This window comes from Penicillium argentinense, assembly GCF_028826775.1.
Source record: "Penicillium argentinense strain IBT 30761 chromosome Unknown utg000002l_segment0_segment0, whole genome shotgun sequence".
NCBI lineage: Eukaryota > Fungi > Ascomycota > Eurotiomycetes > Eurotiales > Aspergillaceae > Penicillium > Penicillium argentinense.
Genome location: NW_026622661.1, coordinates 349,463 through 374,119, shown reverse-complemented (window position 1 = coordinate 374,119; position 24,657 = coordinate 349,463). Strand labels below are relative to the sequence as shown.

Below are 24,657 nucleotides of genomic sequence, written 5' to 3'. Positions count from 1 at the left end.
CCACCCTAGGTTGATACTGTGCACTTCGCTTATGCCCAGCTGTCAACGACGGCAAGAAACATTCACCCCACCAGGCCCCCTGGAATATTTTTTTTTTTTCGTGCCTAACGACCAACGAGAAGGACACCGAAAACGAAGGGAACAATCCTGCACCAGATGAAGGAGTATACGCTCGGATACCGACCTGAAGAGCATGGAAACGAATGCAACTTCTCGATTGGTGAGTCGGCAGAAGATGTTGACGGCGCTAAGATGTCGCTGCTCCGGCAATCCGCGAGTCCGGTGAGTTTTGCATGCTAGAGCCGGAGTGCTGGGCGGCGCTGTGAGCTTGGATCTAATCAAGACGCTTGACACGCAGGACTGAGAGAACGACTGCACCCGTGAGAGCTGCAAGCCACTGCGACAATATTCGGAAGCTTCCGAGAAGTGGGTCTATATCCCAGACCCCCACCAACCAACGCGTTCATCCTCACGGAGGCTCCGAGAATCACGGAAGTGTCCGAGGCCAACCATGAACAAAATAAGCAGGGCATTTCCTCTTTACACTCCTCCATTCTCTTTTCTCCTTCTCCAAGCCCTCAAAAGCCTGCGCAGAAAAAGCAAAATGACAGTCAAAATCCCCTTGGCAGAATACCTCTTCCGAAGACTCCACCAAACAGGCTTACGAGCCGTCCACGGCGTCCCAGGCGACTACAACCTCACCCTCCTCGACCATGTCATCCCCTCAGGCCTCGAATGGGTAGGAAACTGCAACGAGCTGAACGGCGGGTACGCCGCCGACGGCTACGCACGTGTCAAGGGGATCGGCGCCATCGTGACGACATTCGGTGTTGGCGAACTCTCTGCCATCAATGCTATTGCCGGCTCGTATGCTGAGATGGCACCTGTTGTGCACATTGTTGGGACGCCGATGCAAAATCTCCAGAGTAAGGGTGTGAAGCTCCATCACTCGTTTTGCTCGGGGGCACCGAGAGACTACGAGCTTTTTGCGGAGATGTATGAGAGGGTTACGGTTGCGAAGGCTAATTTGCTTGATGTTGAGACTGCGCCCGCTGAGATTGATCGTGTTATTCGCGCGTGTCTTGAGCAGTCGAGGCCTGTTTATTTGCGGTTTCCAATGGATATGGTGGGACAGATGGTGCCGGAGTCGTTGCTGTCGACGTCGCTGCAGCTTCCGCCTGTTCTGAATGATCTTGGTCAGGAGGGCGTTGTTGCCCAGCGCATTTTGCAGAAGATTTTGGATGCTAAGCAGCCGATGATTCTTGTTGATGGTGGGGCTTCTCGGTATGGTCTTTCGAGACATGCCCAGGAGTTGGTTGAAACCACTGGGTTCCCGACTACCACTACGCCTTTTGGGAAGGGAATCATCGAGGAGAACCTGCCCAATTTCCATGGCATTTACGCTACCGTCGGAGATTTTGACTATGATTCTTATGTCAAGGGTTGTGACTTGGTTGTCAATCTTGGACCCGTGCACAGTAATGTGAATACATACTACTTTGCGACGGTGCCGAAAGAAGACATCACGATCACTATCGACAGGACATCCATCAGGATTGGAGAAGAAGAAGTGGCAATTCGACCTGGTCCTGTTCTCGACAGAGTGATTGAAAGCTTGAGGTTTAGCGAATCTTTCCCTGTCAAGCCCCGTGACGAGCTACCGACCTCCGACACTGCGCTTCAACAACTGCCAGACGTGAATCCAACCGACAAATTCTCTCAATCCATTTTTTGGCGTCGCATGTCACACTTCTTCCGCCCAGGCGATATCCTCTTGACGGAAACAGGGACTGCAAGTCTTGGTGCACGGGACTTTGTTCTTCCTAGAGATACAACACTCATTAACTCATCTGTGTGGTTATCAATTGGCTACATGCTTCCAGCCTCCCAGGGCGCCGCTCTAGCCCAACGACACATTGTCCAATCCGCAGAAACAAATTCACAGTCTGCCACGCCTCAAGGCCGAACAATCCTCTTCCAGGGAGATGGCAGCTTCCAAATGACAGCACAGGAAATGAGCACCATTCTCCACAAGAAACTCGATATGATCGTGTTCCTAATTAACAACAACGGGTACACGATTGAACGACTGATCCATGGACCCGAGGAATCTTACAACGATGTCGCGCCCTGGAAATATCTTGAATGTGCCTCCTTCTTTGGGGTGGAGTCTACAGAGTCGTATCCAACTCTCAAGGCAAGGGTTAGTACTTGGGGTGAGCTTGATGAGGTCCTTGCGAAAAGGGACTTTCATTCTGGGAAGGGACTGCGCATGGTTGAGGTTATGATGGAGAAGGAGGACTGTAATGATACGCTAAGGCTTTTGCTTGACATTTACAAGGCTAAGAAAGGGTGATGGTATATAGTCTGCTATTGAATTGATGAATAATGATTTTGGTTGACGTCTCCTCATGTTCTGTACAAAATTCCAATTTTTCTTGCGAACAGTTGCCGAAGAACGAATCCCATCTGTCCTGGACATCGGCGACAATCTAACAGAAAATCTCACCTAAGCAATCCGGTACACACTCCATTCTGGGAAGGTGCAGGTCACCGGGAAAATGTGGTCCCGCATCCGCGGGTCCTGGCTGCTTACAAGACCGCCTCGGACCCCTCCGAAACGCATACTCATCTTCCCTTCTCCATCTACCCCATCAACAACCGTCATCAACCATCCACATGCCGCCATTCCGGACAGCCCCGAGAACAGAATCCCGGTCCTCTCCGGGTCATAGAAAAGAACAAGTCAAGGTTATTTCTGCGTGAGTTTACTTTCCCGCGCATGCGGCTCCCTGGTGAGGCCGACGCCACTGTTCACACTCCTGACCCTCTTACAGATGCTCCAACTGTAAACAAAAGAAAGTCAAATGCTCTGGCGAGTATCCATGTGTTTACTGCACTCGACGCGAATTGGTTTGCAGCTTTCCTGTTTCTGAGCAGAGGCGTCTCTATTCCGCAGCGTGTGTTTGTCGTTTCCCTCATGACCTTTATCTATTTTGGACTTGCTGACACGACACAGGAGAGTGCAAGAGCTTGAAGCTCGACTGGCTCTATATGAGCCTAGAAGTGATCTGGATGCATCGCCATCTCTTGGTTCCCCGTCTACTTTCAGAGATGTGACTGCCCCATCTCCCGTGCAAAGCACTTGGCAGCCACAACAATCACCGCGTGTCGATCCATCATCGATGCAAAGTGCGTCTGTCAAATCTTCATTCTACAAAAATATTCTGACATCTCTTTGCAGGTATCACTGCCGATCGTGACATCGGCTCCAGCCAAGACTTTGGAAATCGCGTGCAAAGTCTCTTTGAGCCGCGATGCAATACATCAACAACCCGTGCCACAACATTCAAATCAACGCGTGAAACACTGTTTCCACAAACCAGACCCTCTCTGCAGCTCTCTGGGCAGGCAGCAAATGAGCTCAAGGCTCATGTGATCCTGCCTAGCGAGGAGGATGCCTTCCAACTCCTCGACACAATCATGCTTTACTTCTACGAACCTCAACACCTCTTCGACGCACGCGACGTCTCTGACCGTATCTCATCATTCTTTGAGAGCGGCAATCCCCAGCTGCAAGACAGCAACATCTGGACGCTGCAGATATTTCTCATCTTCGCACTTGGCAAGTTACTGAGGGGTGACACGAGCTCTGATGATCAGCTGCCCGGCTTGCACTACTTCAGCTACGTCGAACGAGTTCTCCCACCCCTCACTGAGCTTCGCAAGCATGGCTTGGCTGCCATCGAGGTACTGGCTTTGATGGTTGTTTACCTTCAAAATGCCGATCGCAAAGAGGATGCTGCTATTTATGTCAGCCTCCCAACCTCATCAATGTCGGACATTGACTAACATCAACCAGGCTGGCATTTCATTCCGGTTATGCACCATGCATGGCCTCCATCGCAAGGAAACAACACATTCACTTCGACGGTCGGAAACCACGCACGCCAACCGCCTCTGGTGGACTGTTCTCATGCTGGAGAAGCGACTCATGATCGCCACCGGGTGCCCCTTCACCTTGGACACTTTTATCGACGCGCCTCTCCCCTCAGACTCGCCCGGATTCCCCAACTCGGCCGCCATGCAGATCAACATTCAGATCGCGCAAATCCAGACACGAATCTATTCAGGTACGTCGACCATCCCTCCACCCCGATCCTCTGCTCACCTTCGAAGTCATCTACGGAAATGAGCTCGGTCCGAAAGACAACTTCCTCGCAAGCGTTCGAGAAATCATCTCGTCGCTCACACGACTGGCCCATCATATCTCCCACACTTCATCACTTGGCGCTTCCGTTCTTGGTCACAAAGCGTCCCCGAGAGAACAGCGGACAAGCATCTCGCTTTACACTGTCTTAAACACGGTATGGACTCCTCCACTCGGCCTTGTTCGTGCGTTCCTAACGTGCATCTTGAAGACCATCATCCTCACCCTCCGACCGATTATGCTCCATCTTACCAAGTTGGTGATGCACGGTGAGACCAGCTTTGAGGACAGCACTAGAGACTTCCAACACCTTTCATTCACCTGCATCGAAGCCGCCCGCCGAAGCCTCGAACTTATGCTCGTGTCACAAAAAGAGAACATGATCAGTAGGTCCAATACCTCGCAAACCCTTGAACAAGATTGACACTCCCAAAGCCAAATTCGGGTTCTTTGACCTCGACACAATTTTCTCGGCTGGTTTCATCATGTTGCTCGCTGAAATCATCCATGCAACCGGCAACGGCCAAGGCCCCAAAGCCGCCCTCCTCAGGCCCAGCCCGGGTATATCTGATGCACTGCAACTGCTCGAATATCTAGGCACATTCAACAACCAAGCTGCCATTCAACGCAGAGATCAAATCCAGCGCATCTACTCGCACATTTCCTCTGTGCATAGTCAGTCTCCACCCAAAGAAAGCCCGAGTCCCTGCCGTGATCACACGCACCAGCACGGAGAGCTGCAAGCTCAATCCAGTGCTTGGGACCCTCCTCTAACCCCTCCTCCCGTCAACCGATCTGCAATTGCCTCCGGCTCGATCCCGACTGGTCCAGACGCCACCGGTTTCCCCACACTTGAAACAATGTCAGAGGGGTATACTGCCGCCTCACTGCCCATCGAGTTTCCAGACGACCCCTACGCCATGTACTCCCTGTACTATGACAGGGACCTGAACCTGACCGGAGGCGACCTGCCAGACTTCGAACAGCTGCAAAGACATTTCTTCGGTTCCGATCCTGTCACTTGAGCAAGTCCGCCACACCTCGAGAGTACCAACCCACATTCTCTCGCTCTCTCCGCAACATTCAGACACACAATGCCAACTCCACGTCCCGCCTCGCCCGCCTCAACTACACCCCCCACCTGCCAACACAGCGATCCACCTGGGCATGTGGCTAAACTGCCTGGTCGGTGACATCCGATCTGCAGGGGAAGTCGAATCTGTCTCGTCAACCCTTGCACTCCAGCTGTCCCATTAGCGTGTTGCCGACTTGCATTGGCAGTTCCTTTCGGCGTTTCCTTCGGGTTATGCTAGAAGGCACTAACGATCTGGTCAGCTTCCGCTCTTGGGTCGCCAGTTGTCGGCACAGTTGGGTATATATACATGTGCGGTGGGTAGGTGGGCAGGACATTTGGGTCCTTATAGGGGGGGGGGAGGCACAGTTGGGTATATATAATGTGCGGTCGGTCGGAAGGGTGACGGTAAGTCAGTATACACACGAATGTATATATGCGGTGGGTGGGTGGACGCAGGATGTTGGTCTTCCTGCTCCATAATGTTTAATGTTTAATATGCGGTGGGTGGGCGGGGGCAGGATGTTGGTCACCCTGCTCCATAATGTTTAATGTCTTATGTGCGGTGGGTGGGAAGGGACAGGTAAGTAAGTCTGGCATTTATATACGGATTAACAGTATGTAGTGACACATGGGGAGGGTGGGCAGGGCACAGCAGGTAAGTCATGTATATATTGGGGAGGGTGGACAATACAACACTATACTTCACATGATTCCCTTTCTTAATTTAAACCAAACTCAGTATGATATTGCTAATGAATCAAACGTACCTCACAATCTCCATACAATATCCAAATATTCCTCACATTTCACCGCTTGCCTACTCCCACGACTAAATCCCAACAGGCTGAGGATCCCCCGGCTTCGCCCTGCTATATGAAATCCGCCCAGCAGGCAAAAAGAACAATGCAACAAGTGCACCTCCTCTAACCTCAGGGTAATGATGCGTCCCAGGAGCAGGAGAAGTCCAGCCCGAGCCCTGCCATCCTGACATCCCCATCAACTCGGCCGAAGGATCAAGCTGTACAACACAGTTGATTTCACCATACGGATGGAGGTGATACTGGCCACGATACACCTCTTCACTTTCCATGTAGACCGTCGTAATACTGAAAAACCGCGTCTCCTCGCACGGAGGGCTAATTCGACTCCGTCGGTATTTCGGGCCGTCTAGCTCGTCCGTTGCGACCCAACCTTCGTTGTTGGTTATGCCCTGCCGGATTAGAGTGCAGAGTGTTTCGTAGTATTTTGTTCCGGGGCCGTAGTTGGCATTGAGGCGGTTTTCGAGGGCTTTGCCCGGTGTTCTGGTGTTGTTAGTACAAATAAGCTGTGTGGCAGTGACACGTACAGCTCTTCTACTTCCGCGAAGAATTCGCGGGCGCAGTTGATCAGTTTTTGTTGGTTTGGATGCATTTTTGGCTTTGTCTTGCTTGTTGCGATGGGTATAGATGGGTGATGTAGATTGGAAATCAAGGCGACGCCAATGGCAGTGTCACAAGGGCGTTGCCGAAGCGTACCCGAAGCGGGGATGCGGGCAGTTCGTCGTCCACCATTTGCCGTGCTCAGCTCCGCGTTAACGGCCACCCCACAGACAGATCAGAGATGCCAGCAGGCTGTATATACAGTAGACTACTATACAAAGCCCCAATTGAAAGGTGCTACTCGCAATGGATTGCTACCTACAAACTCTACCGTTTATATTAACCGCTATGACTCATTTCGAAGGGCGCAGTACGACATCCGCGGTCCAAACCACGGCTTAACTCCTGCAACAACACAACAACACAACAACACAACACCCTATTGAGAGTTTTCGAATGATTTCTGCGTACTCGGAAGCTCAATTGAGCAAGTATCTGGCGTACCTTGCGCTCCCATCTCAATATGCACCATACGCACAGCATCCGGCCTCGTTCCCGAAGACCGAGGATGCGCTGACTGCGCTGTTCCAGTGTCAAATTACCAGGTTCCCCTACGACAATTTGTCGGTGCATTATTCAGAGACGAACCTTGCTGAGATCGAGCCCCAGCGTATCTATGTCAAGCTCATGGGTGCCGAAGTGGAGAATCCTACCGGACGGGGAGGGTATTGTCTAGAATGCAGTATCTTCTTTTACCATGCCCTCCTCGGACTGGGGTTTGACGTATACATGACTGGTGTGCGGAATCGAGGGCGAATTGATGGAATTCCACAAGGGGAGTTTAGGGGGTGGTATGAAGCCCGGGTGCTGCATTTCAACAGCCATAGTATGACCGGATGGTTGACGCTCGCAGGACACACATCGTCAACATAATCAAACTGCCAACCGGACAGGAATACCACGCGGACGCAGCCTTCGGCGGTGATGGTGCAACAAGACCCCTCCCCCTGATCTCGGGACAAGTCTGGCAAAACCTGGGCCCGCAGCAGGTTCGTCTGGTATACGGGAATATGCCGAAACAGACGCGGCCCGAGCAGAAGGTTTGGTTGTATCAATATCGGAATGGCGTTGGGAAGGAGTGGAATACCTTCTATAGTTTTGCGGAGTTTGAGTTCTTTCAGGATGATTTTGAGGTTATGAATCGGTTTACCAGCTGGGAGGCGAGGGAGAGGGGTAATTTTTGGGTTGTGAGGTTTATTCGGAATGGGGAGACGCGTGGTTTGCCGTTGCTCGAGGGGGAAGGTAGTCTGCTTGGGGAGGATGATGTTAGCGTTGTTGGGAAGATTATGTTTGTTAATGATGTTGTTAAGTTGAATATGGGTGGGAAGACGAGGGTGGTTGATCAGTTTGGGACGGAGGAGGAGAGGCTGAGGGGGTTGAAGAAGTGGTTTGGGATTTCGATTTAGAGTGTAGGAACTGAGGATGTTGAAATAGATTTCCATTTGCACGCCAGTTTGATGAATGCGTTGTTGTTAGATTGCAAGATTGATCGGCCTGACGTGTCAGACCGCAGCGGCAGCCCAGCATCCGTAGTAGATTGAATGACTCCGAGTCCTTCTGTATCTATCCCCGGTGCAGCATAATCCATCGTGTCCTTTCAGGGCCTTTTCCTGTTACCGGGCCTAAGCTGGAGCATCAAGATATCATAGGCTTGATACAACGACTCGTGAAGGCCCCACAAGCAGCCGACAAGGCAGATAAACGTCCTCCTTCGTCCTCACCCAGACGCCCCTACCCAAGATACGAGCATCGAAGAAGCAAATTGCCGTTCCGCTGAATGATGACACCGATTGTTGCTACCAGGGCCCCTCATAATGACGCTCGGTAAGAACAGTTTGATGAAGAGATTCACGGGTTATCGGCGCATTTTGAGAAGAGAATGTACACTCTCCGTCATGCCGGCCAACCTATTTCAGGCCAATAAATTCACGGACATATTGAATTGTTCACTTTCAATGCGTGAGACTATGTCCCCAGTTCACGCCGGCCATGAAGCGAGCGTCGCAGGTTTGAGCAAGCGTTCTGCTTTAGAGGCTGGATCTTTCTTGGGATCTCAAGATAGCTAAATATCGGCGATCAAAGCAAGAACCAAACAAAGACTATGTGGGAGCAAATACAACACTTGAATTTATCAAGCTAGACGCTATCGCCGTATGTCTGTCAAGGTCCAACGTGAATAGAAGAGAGATACAGTCATTATCATTTTTTCAAATGCCCCTGGGCTTCCATTCACAAGCAAGATATTTAGTTATGAGTCTAAAATTGCAGCCTTGTAGATCTCGATTATTTTGGAAACACTATAGCTCCCTAGTCGGGTTTACGTTTCCTTTTAAGCGGGAATATGGGAAATTGTAGTTCACATTGTGTTTCATAGATCGTTTGATTGTTGGAATGACACAATTGGACACTTTGATTTATCTAAACTGTATTTAATGACTAAAGCAAAATAATACAACGACTGACTATCCGTGAACGCTTCCAGGCGCATTCATTATCTTGCAATTTGTGTGGCCACACTCCCATTCCGACAGCCACGACGGAGACTTCGATCTTGCTTAGTAGCGAAGAGATGGTCCTTTAGACAGCAGCAGCAAAAGAAGCACTTTCGCTATCTCAAGCAGGTCAGACGATCCTTGTTATCCTTCCTGTGGGCTGCAGGCTGTGTCAACGCGGTGTCAACGCGCACCTGCCTGCGATGGCTGCCCTCCCCAATCGGGACTAGCGCCGCACCACGACCGTATAAATATTGCCTGCCGACCGATTTTCCTTCCCTTTTGTTCTTCCTCTTCATCGCCCGTAGACTTGGGTGGACCGCGGTCAAGAGGGCAGTCCACCACCGTCGCCGCATTGCACAGCGCGGTGGCTGATACTTTGACATCTTCCCCTGTAGGGATTCCAACCCACGACCAACTAACCTCTACCTCCAGGGCTTGCACCTTCATGCCCAGGAATCATAACCTGAGGCAGCCCGGGTGGTCCACGATCATCAAGGTGGTCGCCACAGGTACCACCGCATTGCACAGCGCGGTGGGCTCATACCTTGTTGAGAAACCGGGTCTCTCTCGGGCATATTCATGGGCTCCCTGCGTGGGATTCACCGCTACCAACTAACCTCTATCTCCCAGGGCCTCACTTTGTTAGCTTCGGCGAAACCGCAGCTCGTCCGGGTGTCTGCGATCAAGAAGGCAGCACACCACAGTCTACCAGTCCAGCTACCTTCGGGGGCTGGGGGCTTATTCTTTGACACTCCCTTCGTGGGATTACTTTTTCTCTGCCAACTAAATTCTACCTCCAGTGCCTTCACTTTCCATGTCACGGGGGTAATAGCCCGGGCAGTCCGGGTGGTCCACGGTCATGAGGGCGGATCACCACAGTCTGTCCCGCATTGCACACTGCGGCGGACAGCCCGACTGTCCAACTACTTCGGTACGTTGGTGGGCATATAGTTACTTTGCATCTTCCCCTCTGGGGATTCCCTTCTTTTCATCATGCTTGAGTTAGTGACTCGAGTTTGGAGAAGAGAGCACGTCCAGGGATACACCATGAGCCATCATTTTAACTATCTGACACTATTCTAACTCGAAGTCGTGTGCCTTCCTCTTTTGTCGAAGTCCTCGCTTCACTGCCTAGAAACAGGTTGCCATGTGCCCGTTGCACCGCTCGGTATAAATACTGCCGTCGACTCCTAAATTTGTCTCCTTTTATTCCCTCTTCATATATACCTTGTTTGGGTGGGCCGCTGTCATGACGGCGGTTCACCACAGAAGGTCCATTGCATTGCACATTGCACATCGCGATGATCGTCTGTTCAGTCACCCTCGGAGGCCTGGGAGGCGTATTCTTTGGCATCCCCTTCGTGGGGTTACTTTACTTTTCATCATGCCTTGAGTCATGAACTCGAGGATGGAGAAGGGTGTTTTTGCGGCGGGTGGTGTCCGTGGTGAGGGTTTGCTGTATGACTAGGCTATGTCTACCACCATGAGCTACCAAACTCCTGTAGAGCAGAGTATCACTGTTCTTAATCTAGGAGATGCAGTTTATTTCTATCGTGATGATATATAAAATGCGTGTACGATATAATATAATAGCTCATGCTTTCTCGGGCACACTGGGCTCCTCCACAATCTGCGTCGGCAGACCGGTATCCACATCCACCTCCGCATTCACCAACGACCACTGCATGCCAATATAGCTGTCGCTGATGAGGCGCACGTTCACGCGAGCAGTACCGGCAGTTGTAAGGGAGGAGGACTCGGCGAGCGCTGCTGCAGGAAACTTGACCAGAGACCGAGTAGAGATCGGGCCAGTGTGTCTATCTTTGATAGTATTCGATCCTTGCCCTGATCCACCTCGATTGGATCTAACACCACCACGACCCCGGCCCCGGTTTTGACCTCTGTCCTGGTTTTGGGTTTGCTTGGATGGCCAGGACACGCGCTTGAGACCGAGAAGTTCGCCGTCGGTTCCGTCTGGTCGGGCGCTGCAGACGATGAGGAAGTAGCCTTCCGTTTGTGGTTTCGGGAATCGGGGCGCGTAGATTCGGTGCTCGGAGTGTGTTGGGCTGTTGCGGCGTGTGACGTTGATGGAGAGACCCTTGGCTGACATGCCGGCGAGCGAGAGGTCGATGTTCGGGAGCTGTGAGGCGGCTTTGCTGAAGTTGAAGGGGAGGTTGTGTATCTTGGCCAGTTCTGAGAAGGAGGATGATGGTTGGGAGGACAGTCCGGCCAAGGAGGCGGGCAAGCCCAGTGGTGCCTTGGTGACGGGGATACCTGGCAGGATGGAGAGAGGGTGATCCTCTGGCCAGCGAGCGGACTTGATGCATTGTAGGAGTGTGATGAGCATCTGGCACGCCTGGATGTATCCCAGTTCAGCCATAACGTCGATGGAAGCCTGGAGGATACGGATGCCCTGGTCCAATACCGAGGTTTGATCACCGACATAATCAGAGATGGGGAGGTCGATCCGCGACATGTACGCCTGGAGCAGCAGGAAGGCCTTGACGTGTGGATCCCACATGGGCACATCGCCCATCGACTCGGTGGACAGAGGGAGGTTCTGAGCCAGTTCAGCATTAATAAGATCTTCGTTGTGCCGTACGGGCAATTCGTCGAATTCGGTGGCCGAGCACATCCAGCTAAGAACGTCCTGGAAAGTGGGATCGCGTTTGGCGTGCGACATCAGGTAGCGAATTGTCTTATGGGACAGGTAGTAATAACTCATGATCTTGCCGAAGGGGGTGGAGTCCACTTCGCCGGTCGCCGAGTCGACAAGCACACAAGAGGACTCGGCGAGATCATCGAGCGACTTGTCTACCAGATCAATCATGAATTCCTCGGCAATGGATCGTGCCGCGATGGAGTTTTGCTCCTCTACAGAGATCTCGAGACCGTAGTACGATGGGTTTTTGTGTAGTCGGCGAAAGAAGAATGTCCAGGTCAGATAATCTAGCGCGTCCTGCTTGGTTCCAATTGTGCCAGCCGATACTTCAGCGCCCAAGTGGTTGTCCAATACTTTGTGCAGGGTCGACTCGACGGGAAATCCGGTGTGGAGGAAGTGCTTGTAGAAAGCCTTCTTGGAATCTTGGGTGAAGATACGCGCGATACCCGAATTGTCGAATTGTGGACGGCCGGCACGACCGAGCATCTGCAGGACATCAGTCAAGTCCATGTCGCGGTATCCCTCGATCTTGGCATCGAAGAATTGCGTTCCCTTCACAACGACCAGATGCGCGGGCAAGTTGACACCCCAGGCCAGGGTACTGGTAGCAACGAGGATTTGGATCTTGTTGTTGGCGAACAGCTCCTCGGCCAGCTGTCGATCAGACTCAACCAGACCGGCATGGTGCAAGCCGATACCGAAGCTAAGCGCCTCTCTCAAAGCCTCGTCCTTGACTCGGGCAAGGTTCAGCTCCAAGTCATCCTCCGACATGCGAACGAACCGACGAGGGTTGTCCTCCATACCGCAGTAGTTGATTAGGTCTTTAGCCGTCAATCGAGTCTGTCGGCGGGAGGCAACGAAGACAATGACTGGTTTTTCGGGAGAGTGGTTTTTGATTGCAAGGAACGTGGGTCGGTTCATGGACTGCATGAGAGGACAGAAGCCGCGCTGTTCGGGGAACCCGTCGATGAAGATTTCGAGAGGGACGGGGCGGACAGAATGGCGGAAGTTGTATAGACCCTCCTTGACCCCAAGCCAGTTCGCGAGATCAGTCGCGTTGGCGCACGCAGTCGACATACCCATCAGTCGGACTGATCCCTTGGATTGAGAGGCGATGTAGTTCATTCGCGATACGATGATCTCGAGAATGGGTCCACGGTCACCACCCAGGAGGTGAATCTCGTCAATGATAACAAGACTAACTTTGCGAACATAGTCACGCGTCTGCCAGCTACGTGAGATACCGTCCCATTTCTCTGGCGTGGTGATGATGATGTCGGCATCACGAATCGTCCGGGTGTCCGGTGTATTATCACCCGTCAACTCGACAAGCTTCAATCCCATAGGCCCAGTAAGACGTTTCCGCCAGTCTTGAACACGCTCACGAACCAGCGCTTTCATCGGAGCGATGTACACAACCTTCGAGCCAGGCTTGTCGCGGAAGGCCCACCACATGGCCAGTTCGGCGGCCACTGTCTTTCCGCTACCGGTTGGGGATCCTAGGAGAACGTTGGCCGAGGTGTGGTACAGAAGGTGAAAGATTTGCGTCTGCATGGGATTGAAGAACTGGAATCGCTGACCGTACAACTCTTCCAGGATTGGGTTTTGCAGCGCCGAGATCGACAGCGGCTGCAGATTCAACAAATCGGTGTACACACTCTCGGTATCTGGGCGAATGAGGTGCTGGAACGAGACGGGGCTGACGGTTTCGGCTCCTAACCAACGATCGGAAATAACGCGGACGTATATTTGGCTGGGGAGAGGATCGGATAACGGAATGGTGAAGTTGAGCTCGTGGTCGTCGTATAGCTTCTTGCGGCTGAGGATGAAGTACTCATGGTGGTAGATTTCGGAGGTCTCCGAGTTTTCGACCCAGACCCAGAACGACTCGGACGCGCCGTGGTGACGATCGTTCCAGGAGAATTCGGGATAGATGGACAGGCGAATACGAAGAACGTCGCGGTTCAGAGGTGCAATCTCGGTCTCCACGCTCAGAGTAGGGAAGTTGTCGAGCAATCGAGTGATCGTCTTGCCCATCTTTTGGTTATGGACAAGGCTTCCAATCTCGGCGGCATCCATCTCTCTCATGGATTCAATAGATGAAGCCGGTAAACGCTCATCCAAGTACCGGAGAACAGGTTGGGGTAGGTCGAATTGGTGGAAAGGGTGGTCGAAGGGCCAGATCTGCTTCTCTATTGACTTGCACAGTGACAAAAGCACCTGGCATTGGTAGCCCCACCGGCGGTTCAAAGCCACCATGAAGAGAGCACGACAGATACGAGCGGCGTTCTGGGCGACATATCCCATGTCAGACACGAGGGCGAAATCCTCAAGCTTGGCACGAGAGATATGGGACTGCAGCAATAAATTTGTTTTGGCATGGGGTGAATCGTTTCCTCCCTCGACTTCGGTCTGAGCCACGTCGTCGCGCAGTCGCTGGAGCTCCTTGGATTCGGTATCTCGGGATTGGATGTTGTCGAATTCACCACTCATGCTGATCATCTTCAGGACATCTGCCTCTCCAGCCTGTTCCCGCATCATGGTGTTGAAGATCTCCACGCTGGTTTGGAGGACGTAGTACTGACTGGCAATACGACCGACATCCTTGGCTCTGAGATCTTCCGTCTTCTCATTGAAGATAATCATCTGGCTCTTTTGCAGAGTCTGTGCTGCCTGGATAATCAACTGGCGGCGTCGCTGCACAAGCATGGGATCGTCACGAATCTCCGCCCATTCTATGCCATAGTTTCGGGGTTCCCGCTTCATGCGAACGAACAAGTATGAATATCCAAGCCACTGCACAGCTTCCGGTACAGATGTCACAGTGCCAAGCGCGATCTCAGCGTTCAGGTTGTCGACAAGTCGGCTCGAGAATCGCGACTCGATGGGTTGCTGCGCAGTCACAGCAGATAGATAGTGGTCGACCTTGTCTGAAGTGGTGCAAATGAAGCCGATACCAGTATCCTGGAATTGAGGACGGCCGGCACGACCGAAAATTTGCAGAACGTCAAGGATGCTTAGGTCGACGAATTTACCCTCCTGTGGATTGTAGAGCTGGGTGCCCTTGATGACTACCGCGGCTGCCGGAAGGTTGACACCCCAAGCAAGAGTGGCAGTACAGCAGAGCACCTTGATCAGACCCTCGGAGAACATCCGCTCCATCAGGTTGCGATCGCTTCGACTCATGCCAGCGTGATGTGTTCCAAACCCACTGGTGAAGAGATCTCGCAGCTCTCGCGCCCGGGCATGCTTCATGTCCCGGAGACCGTTGGAATAATTTTCATGGTCATGGCAGCTGAATAGATCCTCGCATCCTTCCTCGGCGGCCAGTTGTTTGAGCATGCGGGCTGTCATCACAGTATCCTTGCGAGAGTGCACGAATACCATGACTTGGTGGCCACGTTCGAGCATGTCGCGTACCTTCTCATAGGCAACAGTGTCGATGTTCTCCCGCGACTGCTTAGACCCAGGCCTTCCCTTGACACCAATGAAGTGCTGTTCCAAGGGCACAGGGCGGAAAGACCCATCGAAAAAGAACAGTCCGGCCATTTTGTTGACCTTGAGAAAATCGGCGACGTCGGCATAGTTGGGCAGGGTGGCTGACAACCCCACGATGCGAATCAGAGACTGGGTGCTCTCCACTTGACGTTGAGTTCGGGCAACCAGCGATTCTATCACGGCACCGCGCTCATCGTGCAACATGTGGACCTCATCAATGATGAGCAGCCGCACCTTCTGGACAAGTTCAGTGTCTCCGGTACTTTTGCGAGTCACGACATCCCATTTCTCAGGGGTGGTGACGATGATTTGAGTCTCCACGATCTCCCGCTTGGTCAATTGCATGTCACCGGTCAACTCACGCACTTGGATCCCCAGCCAGGCGAGACGCTTGCCGAGTTTCTCCGTGACTTCTGCGGCAAGAGCTTTCATCGGAGCAACGTAGACAATCTTGAAGTCATCTACATGGACAGTGAACTCGGTAGCATCGGGCTCGTCTAAAGGATTAGGAACAGTATTCTTCCCAATGGCATTGAGAACGGTCAACATTGCTGCATCGGTTTTACCAGCACCGGTCGGGGCGCAAATGAGCATATTCTCGCTGGTCTTGTATGCTACCTCGTAAAGAAGGCTCTGCATGCGGTTGAGGGCTTTATAGCCTTTGAAGGTTCCGCGGCAAAGGCCATCTAGGCCGGCGATTTCGACGAGCTTCTGGTTTTTGGCCAGGGACCCTACCTTGGTTGCTGGAATTTCGTATTCTACATACTTGGGCTCTTCAAATTTCTGGCTGCCGACGGGAAGGCCGTATTTCCGGCCATTTGCTGAAAGTGTGTTCCCGGCGGACAGGGACTTGAACACATGAGGATAGGAAGGCTCTGCGCGGGTCTGGGCCGCCATCAGAGGTGCGTTCTTGTGCTCGAAGTCTCTTTGCCACAAGGCAACCTCCCGTTCGGCACGAGTCAAAAGCTTCCCACTTGCCAGTCCATCTGTCTGTGCCTCCACCCGTTGTCCTTTATTCGACAGAATATCCGATCGGTGGGCGATAAGCTCGATGACCAGATCCAGGTCACCGAAGCCGACGATCTCCGCGAGAGACATCTGCAGCTCTCCGTCATCGCTATCGGCGGCCAGGGTAGCCTCTAGCTGCTGACAGAGTTCACTGGCATCCATGGTGGCGTTGCGTGAGGCGAGCTCCTGGCATTTACTTTCCAGCCAGAGACGGTTGTACGAGGACAATTGCGGAGGGCGAAAGTCGTCCACATCGCCGAGGTCGTCGGTCGTTTCTTCGTCAGAGCTGATGATATCCCAAACATCATCTATCGTCCCCGGTGAGGAGTAGTCATCGTCCAAGTCCAGCTCAATTTCGCTGCCGTAGTTGGTTGAATCGCGGGGCAGGTCTGTCGGGAGCTTCAGGTCGGCGATGGCCTTGCGCATGTCTGTCAGCTGTGATAGCCATTGCGACTCCATGGTGGATAGGTCAGCCATAGTGTCAGGCTGGTCGTACTGCCTGAAGTACTGCGTCTATATAGTTGGATGTCCTAAAGGAGTCATCCGGACTTCTGGAGATGACGGCCGAGGCGGTGAGGTTTCTGCTGACAATTGCGGAGACAGGCCAGCATCGCCGGCGATCAGGAGTTCCACCGCAGCTCCCCTGTGCCCCTCGCCGAGTCCCTGAAATCCGCCTGCCTGGCACACGAGACCGCTTGTTCGCACTTCAGATCACCGTGTGCCTCGGTTTTATCTTCTGTCCCTGTCCCCTTTCTTACGACCCACTTGTACACCCCGCCTCCGCCACCATGAAGATTCTCTACATGGGCGTATGTTGTGTTCAAAGAAACAGCTCCCGATCTGGCTTTGGATGACGCTTGCTGACTCTGGTTTCATACAGGTTCTTCGGAACGACTCTTCGCCCGCCCTTCAGCTTTGCGCCGAGAAGGACCTCTCCAGGTACGCCCACTCGCAGGGCACATGCCGATGCCGTCATAGGGCCGAATGCTGACACTCGATAGTTTCTCCCGATTCACCCGCCAGAAGTACGTTTCGCGAGACCTTTGAACCTTTCTCGATATTATCGCAGATATTGACGTTTGTTTTATCGCAGTTATGAGGAGTTCATGCTGTTGTTCACCCGCACGGTCGCCGAGCGCACGAAGCCCGGTCAGCGTCAGGATATCGAAGAGAAGTCATACACATTCCACGCATACGGCCGGACCGAGGGCGTGGCCGGTGTTATTGTCACCGATGGCGAGTATCCCGCTCTCGTCGCCCACCAGCTTCTTTCGAAGATCGTCGACGAGTTCCTCGCCAAGCACCCTCGCACATCGTTCTCCGACCCATCGCTCCGCGAGAATGCTTGCCCCCTGCCGGCGCTTAAGGAATACATTGTCAAATACCAGGATCCCAGCCAGGCCGATAGCATTATGAAGATACAGCAGGAGCTGGACGAGACCAAGATTGTCCTGCACAAGACCGTATGTTTATCACACTCTCTGCTAGTTAGACTCTTTCTAACAACCTACAGATCGAGAGCGTCTTGGAACGTGGTGAGAAGATCGACTCGCTCGTGCAAAAGAGTGACGGTCTCTCGGCCCAGAGTAAAATGTTCTATACCCAGGTTCGCTTTCACCACCTCAATCTCCATTTTGCTCTTTCTAACATTCAACCTACAGGCCAAGAAACAGAACAGCTGCTGTGTCATCATGTAAACAACTTTCGGAGCTGAATTAAAGTTTACTAGTCTGGGTTTTAAGATTTATCTTGTTGAAGTTCTGGGGTGAATGCCGCCAATAGGACATACGAATATTTGAGCTTCATCGTGACTACACTCTGTCTGGGTCCGGGTTCTTTTTATGTAATCAATCATTCAAGCCATACATGCGCCTTTGCTTCTTCCAGATTTCCTTTTGGCCTCCGCTTCTCTCTTTTTGCCGACGGATATTCGCGTTGCATTGCGTTGCCGTTGGTAGCCATACCATCGTTCGTTGTAGAGCTTCCTAGTACATTCAGGCTTATCCTCGTTTCGCAATATAAATTTCATCGCACAGCACAGCACGTGTGAAAATTCATTTTGAGTGTCTCACTAATGTATCAACGCCATGTGAAATGATGTACTAGTCGGTGTAGTCCCATCTCTATATATTTATAGTCTTGGCGATGCTTATTATGAGTTTTTAGTATCATTTCACCACGATCATGACATGCATCGGTTGTCAACGGACGCTCCATTACTGGGAAAGCACAGAAAATATGACCATGCTTTATAGTTTACTTGGATACATCCTACGTAGACTAGAAACAAGGGTGACAGACCCAGGATGATTGTTCTAACTGTCACATGACCATAGAACCGACTTCGATATGACGTCAGAGGTCAAGTCCAAGGCTGCCAAATCACATTTGCCTGAATTTCTGCCTAAACACATTTATTCCACGACTATGCTAGCACGCGGCCTTAGCACACGACCCAATCTATTCGCGTTCGCCTTGTTCCGCAATTGTCAACTACAATATGGGGAAGGGCACGCGGGGATGCTGATTATGAAAGTGCGCCAAGGATAATCAAATGCTCTGCTCCAGGGCTTCTTCATGAGTCCTCCCGAGGCCTTTACAACGACAGGGAAGTCTCCATTCGGCTCGCTATCGTCAAGAGTCCAAGTCAACCCATAAACACCCGTGGTATTGGTCTTCTTGGCCCAGAATTGCGCTTCGAGGAGTGTATTGTTGTTGTACACCAGCTGCGTTGCGAACAATGCGAAGCCGGAAACAGTACCGTTGAGATAGGCGACGCGAGTTTGCAGAAGGATACCGACAGCATAGTTCTGTTCGGGCTTGATGTACATGGAGCCGGCCTTGGTGCCATTGACGAAGGCGGCATTGGCAACCAGCATTCGCCTCTTATGGAGGCGAGGTCCCAGATGAGAGGAGTGATGCCCTCGTTGGCGGTGGGGTATTCGGTGATATACAGCAGTCTTACAGCAGATAGTGTTAGCCAGGGTCCCTTGATGGGAATGCTGCTCGACATACCATCGTTCACGCCGTAGGCAATGGGCCAAGCAGGGGAGTTGGTGCCGTATGCGTAGATTGTTGCGTTCGTCTCGGCACCACGTTTGGCATGTTCGTGGAGAGTTGCGACTCCGAGGCCGACTTGCAGCAAGAGTAGTGAAAGAAAGGTACGAAATTACATCTTGTCGGATCGACACGATTGCCCAGCTTCAAATTGCAGAGTGAAATGAGAAATACTGCGTTATGCTGAGATTGTAGCTATGGGTATAAGCAGGGCGGAGTCCTATCAAATGGAACTCAGTGTCACAAGCACACGAGTTTTAGTTCAACCGGCACAATAATAGGAGAGGAAACCATGAAATGGAAAGCTCAAAATCGATTAAGCCTAAGACAGTCCCACAGCGTACCCACAGCGTACTCCATTTCCGAAGCTAGAATAAGCTCTGTACTCTATTTAGCACGCGTACGTAAGCCTCGCCGATCTACATGGCTATATCGCAGCTGTGCCTTGTGGTGGATTAAGATTTAACAACAACCAAGCGAATTAGCCGAGAGACGACATGGGGCCCATCCAGCAGGGTCCGCATCACCACGTTCGTCGTCCTTTTCGAATCTTACGTACCCTCTCGTGCTTTTCTTTCGTCAGCCATGGCGCAGTGTCCCAAATACTCAGTTTTTAGATCATCTTCTATTGGTGTATCCCCGGCAGGGCTGAGATAGAGTCTGCTAGCCATCGTGACAGGCGTTAGACCACCTAGATCGGATACCGCCCGAACGGATCAGGGACTGGCTGGAGAGTCCGGGAAGGATTGTGAGTTCTGAAAAGGCTGTTGAACTATTAGCACTAAGCGGGCGAAACTGGAGATAGTAACAATTCAAATGCTAATCATCGATAGTTTTAATACGAACTAAATTGCTGTTACCTTTGGAGTCAAGCCTTCTGCTGAATAAGAACTATATTCTTTTGTAGACTGTTGATTATTTTGACCTTTTTAAGTTTTAAGAAGTCTTTTGTGATGCTACAAGTTGTCGGGAGTTGAACCCGTCCGAGTAATTATCAAGGTAGGTCGCAACTGATCGTCTGCCAAGCTGTCAAGATATTTCGTGCACACACTCTATTCGAGGGACGACGCGCGATGGATGCCTAGATCGAGCTGGCAAAGGATTCACTCTAGAACTGAAGAGCTTGGAAGGAAGACCTAGCGGGAGAGGTGGGCTCGACTGTGTCACTCGACCATGGGTTCCTAGAATAGGCCATGTGGTGAAGATCCCGTTAGTGGAGAACTTGGGTTTGACCATTGGAACTTTAGTACGCTTCGGATAGGACCAGGACTGAAGTGTTCTAAGTCACTGATGCGAGAAGCACCTGTGTGGTTCTTGTTGCATATGTGGGTTGTTTCTATAATTGGCCGCTCGGTGCCTCGACTTTCCGACCCGATGTTTTCCATTCGTTTGTCTTTCCTCCAACTTTCCCTTCCCACCCTTGTTCCTTTGCTTCCGCACTAGCCACCCACTCATTGGGATACTCGAGACTCGGTCGAGATGCGTTTCTCCTTATTTTTACTCTTGTCACTCGTTGAGATCCCATCCGTCCTTGGCATGTCGGTACCTTCCAAACATCCACGAGACACCAGCTGCGTCCACGGACCCAACAGCCGAAAGTGCTGGAGCAAGGGGTTTGACATCACCACGGACTACTATGAAAATATTCCAGACACTGGTGTTGTACGCGAATACTGGTTCAATATAGAGAACGGCACCGCTTCGCCTGATGGTGTTGAGTTTCCTGTGCAGTTGATCAACGGCTCGTTCCCAGGACCTACCATCATCGCCGACTGGGGCGACACAGTCGGTAAGTCGAGGCTCGGAAGAATCGTCCAGAATGTATCCTCATATTGCTGATACAGTTCTCCACGTCAAGAACTTTGCAAAACAACGGCACTGGTCTCCACTTCCATGGCATCCGACAAAATTACACTGATGGCATGGATGGCGTTCCTAGCATCACACAGTGCCCTGTTGCCCCTGGTGACTCCTTCACATACAGATGGCGTGCGACCGAATATGGAACGGGTTGGTATCATTCCCACTTCTATGTCCAGGCCTGGGATGGAGTGTTGGGTGGAATCCTGATTAATGGACCTGCGTCTGCGAACTACAATGTCGATCTTGGGCATGTGTTCTTGAATGATTTGTACCACGTAAGTACAAAACGTCAAGTCTAAACAAGAAATGAACTGACGTTTTCTGCAACTCTAGTCGACTGCCGATCAGCTAGTCTCCAAGCGGCCACAGGAGCACCGCCGACCACACCCAACAGTCTGATCAACGGAACAAACACCTGGAACGAGGAAGACGCTCGCTTCGAAACGGTCTTCAACCCAGGAACCCGATACCGAATGCGTTTGGTCAATGCCGGAGCCTACCAGCACTTCCGGTTCATGATCGATAACCATACGATGGAAGTCATGGCGAACGACTTTGTGCCTATCCACCCTTTCAACACGACTCAGCTCAGCATTGGCATGGGACAAAGGTACGATATTATCCTCACCGGTAAGCAGATCAAAGCGGGCAACTTCTGGATGCGTGCTATTCCGCAGTCAGCCTGCTCCGAGACCGATGCCACAGACAAGGTGAAGGGTATCATTCGGTACGACAACACCTCCGCCACCGACCCTACGACTTCCGCTTACAGCTACAGCGATTCTTGTGCTGACGAAGACCCGTCGAATCTGATCTCGTATCTCAAGCTCGATGCATCGGAGACCTATACATACCAGACAGGAGAGAATGTGGAGGTCCAGGTCACCGATAATGCGATGTTGTGGCTCATGAACAAGACTTCTTTCCACACGCAATGGGAATACCCATCCCTGTTGCAGGTGGCTCAGGGAAACACCACATGGCTGAAGAAGCAGCGTGTCATCCATCTTCCAGCCGCTGACAAATGGGTTTACATGGTCATCCACTCGCCCTTCGCTCAGGATCACCCAATGCATCTTCATGGGCATGACTTCTGGGTCCTTCAGACGGGATACGGAAACTTTGACAGCAGCATGACTGATAGCCTGACTCTTGTCAATACCCCCGTCGAGATGTCGTTATGCTTCCTGCGAGTGGATATGTTGTCATCGCTCTCAAGACAAACAACCCTGGAGTAAGTTGCCCAAGGTCACATCTGCTATATCATGACACTTTGCTAACATTCGCCCTTGCAGGTTTGGCTCATGCATTGCCACATCGCCTGGCACATTTCGGAGGGGTTTGCAATTCAGCAGCTCGAGCGTATCTCGGATATTTCGTGGGATATGGCGTCGCAAAACTCGACTTGCAAGAACTGGGATCGCTATGCCCACGCAGACGACGTGACCCAGTACGATTCGGGCGTTTAATCTCCGCCGACCACTCTTTGACATATACTGTAGTTCAAATGGAACTCCTTCATACAAATCAACACAACGTCATGATCACACATTGCGGGTCCAATGAACCAGCTCAATGAAATGCTACCCTTCACCACAGTAGAAAAGCTTTTTCGGCCATATAGCTGGACTCAGGCGTTGTACCCGCCGCATCCTGGAAATACGCCGGCGGAAAGAGCCTCATGAATTGCCCTGTCGGACCCTACCGACCAGTTTCCAGTCAAAATCTAAGACAGTCTAACGCGATTCGAGGCTGGCGATCTCGGCGAACAGCCTGAGCGCCAATCGGGCGGCTGGCTCGGCAACCACCGAGTCTTGGCAGGAACTAAATCTCGACTAAACAGTTCGCTAGTCATGGTGGCGCGGTGAAAATTAAATCAGCAAACATCGCTAATTAATGCTGGGCGAACCAGGCGAGAAATGGTTTGTTAAATATGGACCACCTGCCTTGATGGCCGCGGCCTACTGAGTTCTTTCAAACCGGCTGGACGAGATCAAGATGCCGCCGTGGGGCATCAGGAGATCATGGCTGTCTTGGATGCTATTTCTCTTTGTTTCCTGTATTCTGGGCTTGGCGGAGGGTTATGAAATGGTTGACGGGTCGAATTGGAGGGTGGAAAATGGATCGGTGACTGCTGGTTTTTACCGATGGGTCGGGTCGTGAGTGTCGTCCCGGGAACATCTTTTCATACATCGAGACTAACTGTTGGGACAGATATTACAATGGAACAACTACGATTGAATTCAACCCATTCGCAGGACTAGCGGCGAACCAGAGTGAGCAGTCTCATCAAGACGATTGTCCGGAACTCCACGGCCCTCGAACCATCGCCAAATTCGACGGCAGACTGGCCGTCACCGAAACAGCCAAGAAGTTCGGGGACGACCAGAACCCCCTTGATTTCTATCTCGGTCTTTGGAATCTCGGATTCAACACTTCGGAGCTGGTAGACACAATCACTTTTCCATCAGAAAAGTGGTCCCTTTCTCAGCTAGGTAAGCGACGCCTTTCGGAAAACTGGCATTTTCAATGCTGATTTCTTCAAGCGCATTTGAAGTCGATGCATCTAGCAATTACCTCAACCTGTCCCTCGCAGGCACGCAGGGCGCACCATATAACGTGTCCACCACCAATTTTGACCATAGCTATAGCCGGCGTCTCCGTTTCAACATGAGCGATTGTTACACCGGCGAAGAGAGGCCGTACAAAGGAATATTAATCTCCAAAGCGTGGACGAATCTGACCACTTATGGAGTGCCAATCTCCATGCGAAATAGCTCGGAAAACTGGCAATATCCGGATCCGGTCATGAATATGCAATTCGACAGCGGCAGTGCAAATCTCACCGTCACTGGGTACCTCGAGGCGCAGCCCGGTGCGAGATATCTGTCCTACTGGAAACCGGAATACTATATTCCAGGTCAAATTAAGATGACATTCCAGGGTCGAGTGGACAATTACCATTCCGATGTTCTGACCAGTGATAGTTCTACTCCGACCTGGCGCAGAACTGTTCGCTGTGGCATTGGTTCTAGCGACGAGGACGTCCCCAATAGCACTGGGAAAGCTGGTGGATCGAGTGCTCGCGTCATCCCAGGAAATCTCTGCCTTGTTTCTTTGGTCGTTGCGGCAGGTATCTCCATTATATACTTTTAATGAAATAATAAGACAGAGCGTTCTCTGCAATTGAAATATATCCAAACTGCTGCGCCATTGCAAGATGCCGTCACGACTCTAATCAACATATCATCAACGAAGATATCAGAAGGGTAACCCTGAGCTGTTATGACCAATGACATTCGATTCAAACGCCTGACTGCAATAACAAATCATCTGCAACTAACTATATCTGCCAGCGTTTCTGGGCAAAG

At 51.7% G+C, this 24,657-nt stretch overlaps 11 protein-coding genes across 11 annotated transcripts; 8 read left to right on the top strand and 3 right to left on the bottom strand.

Annotated features, from left to right (window-relative positions):
* Positions 1–604: 604 nt before the first annotated feature.
* Positions 605–2,356, top strand: N7532_001033 (alpha-keto acid decarboxylase family protein; the record flags this gene model as incomplete). Its single annotated transcript, XM_056613527.1, has 1 exon — positions 605–2,356. The coding sequence occupies one exon, from the start codon at positions 605–607 to the stop codon at positions 2,354–2,356; it is 1,752 nt and encodes a 583-aa protein (XP_056478568.1).
* An 829-nt stretch (positions 2,357–3,185) lies between these two features.
* N7532_001032 (fungal specific transcription factor domain-containing protein) lies at positions 3,186–3,852 on the top strand (the record flags this gene model as incomplete). The annotated part of the gene is made up of 2 exons (XM_056613526.1): positions 3,186–3,192; positions 3,245–3,852. The coding sequence occupies 2 exons, from the start codon at positions 3,186–3,188 to the stop codon at positions 3,850–3,852; spliced, it is 615 nt and encodes a 204-aa protein (XP_056478567.1).
* Positions 3,853–3,889: 37 nt separating this feature from the next.
* On the top strand, positions 3,890–4,195 carry N7532_001031 (fungal specific transcription factor domain-containing protein; the record flags this gene model as incomplete). The annotated part of the gene is made up of 1 exon (XM_056613525.1): positions 3,890–4,195. The coding sequence occupies one exon, from the start codon at positions 3,890–3,892 to the stop codon at positions 4,193–4,195; it is 306 nt and encodes a 101-aa protein (XP_056478566.1).
* Positions 4,196–4,695: 500 nt separating this feature from the next.
* On the top strand, positions 4,696–5,235 carry N7532_001030 (uncharacterized protein; the record flags this gene model as incomplete). Its single annotated transcript, XM_056613524.1, has 1 exon — positions 4,696–5,235. One exon carries the CDS (start codon positions 4,696–4,698, stop codon positions 5,233–5,235), a length of 540 nt encoding a protein of 179 aa, XP_056478565.1.
* An 879-nt stretch (positions 5,236–6,114) lies between these two features.
* N7532_001029 (DUF4863 family protein) lies at positions 6,115–6,695 on the bottom strand (the record flags this gene model as incomplete). The annotated part of the gene is made up of 2 exons (XM_056613523.1): positions 6,115–6,586; positions 6,631–6,695. The coding sequence occupies 2 exons, from the start codon at positions 6,693–6,695 to the stop codon at positions 6,115–6,117; spliced, it is 537 nt and encodes a 178-aa protein (XP_056478564.1).
* A 404-nt stretch (positions 6,696–7,099) lies between these two features.
* N7532_001028 (uncharacterized protein) lies at positions 7,100–8,109 on the top strand (the record flags this gene model as incomplete). Its single annotated transcript, XM_056613522.1, has 2 exons — positions 7,100–7,494; positions 7,557–8,109. The coding sequence occupies 2 exons, from the start codon at positions 7,100–7,102 to the stop codon at positions 8,107–8,109; spliced, it is 948 nt and encodes a 315-aa protein (XP_056478563.1).
* Positions 8,110–10,792: 2,683 nt separating this feature from the next.
* On the bottom strand, positions 10,793–16,825 carry N7532_001027 (RNA helicase SLH1; the record flags this gene model as incomplete). Its single annotated transcript, XM_056613521.1, has 1 exon — positions 10,793–16,825. The coding sequence occupies one exon, from the start codon at positions 16,823–16,825 to the stop codon at positions 10,793–10,795; it is 6,033 nt and encodes a 2,010-aa protein (XP_056478562.1).
* Positions 16,826–17,154: 329 nt separating this feature from the next.
* On the top strand, positions 17,155–18,063 carry N7532_001026 (palmitoyltransferase YKT6; the record flags this gene model as incomplete). Its single annotated transcript, XM_056613520.1, has 5 exons — positions 17,155–17,175; positions 17,247–17,305; positions 17,460–17,829; positions 17,880–17,972; positions 18,028–18,063. 5 exons carry the CDS (start codon positions 17,155–17,157, stop codon positions 18,061–18,063), a joined length of 579 nt encoding a protein of 192 aa, XP_056478561.1.
* A 792-nt stretch (positions 18,064–18,855) lies between these two features.
* N7532_001025 (uncharacterized protein) lies at positions 18,856–19,245 on the bottom strand (the record flags this gene model as incomplete). Its single annotated transcript, XM_056613519.1, has 1 exon — positions 18,856–19,245. The coding sequence occupies one exon, from the start codon at positions 19,243–19,245 to the stop codon at positions 18,856–18,858; it is 390 nt and encodes a 129-aa protein (XP_056478560.1).
* Positions 19,246–20,959: 1,714 nt separating this feature from the next.
* N7532_001024 (multicopper oxidase) lies at positions 20,960–22,755 on the top strand (the record flags this gene model as incomplete). The annotated part of the gene is made up of 5 exons (XM_056613518.1): positions 20,960–21,208; positions 21,268–21,565; positions 21,620–22,383; positions 22,431–22,520; positions 22,582–22,755. The coding sequence occupies 5 exons, from the start codon at positions 20,960–20,962 to the stop codon at positions 22,753–22,755; spliced, it is 1,575 nt and encodes a 524-aa protein (XP_056478559.1).
* Positions 22,756–23,284: 529 nt separating this feature from the next.
* Positions 23,285–24,442, top strand: N7532_001023 (uncharacterized protein; the record flags this gene model as incomplete). The annotated part of the gene is made up of 3 exons (XM_056613517.1): positions 23,285–23,445; positions 23,501–23,781; positions 23,883–24,442. 3 exons carry the CDS (start codon positions 23,285–23,287, stop codon positions 24,440–24,442), a joined length of 1,002 nt encoding a protein of 333 aa, XP_056478558.1.
* Positions 24,443–24,657: the final 215 nt, after the last annotated feature.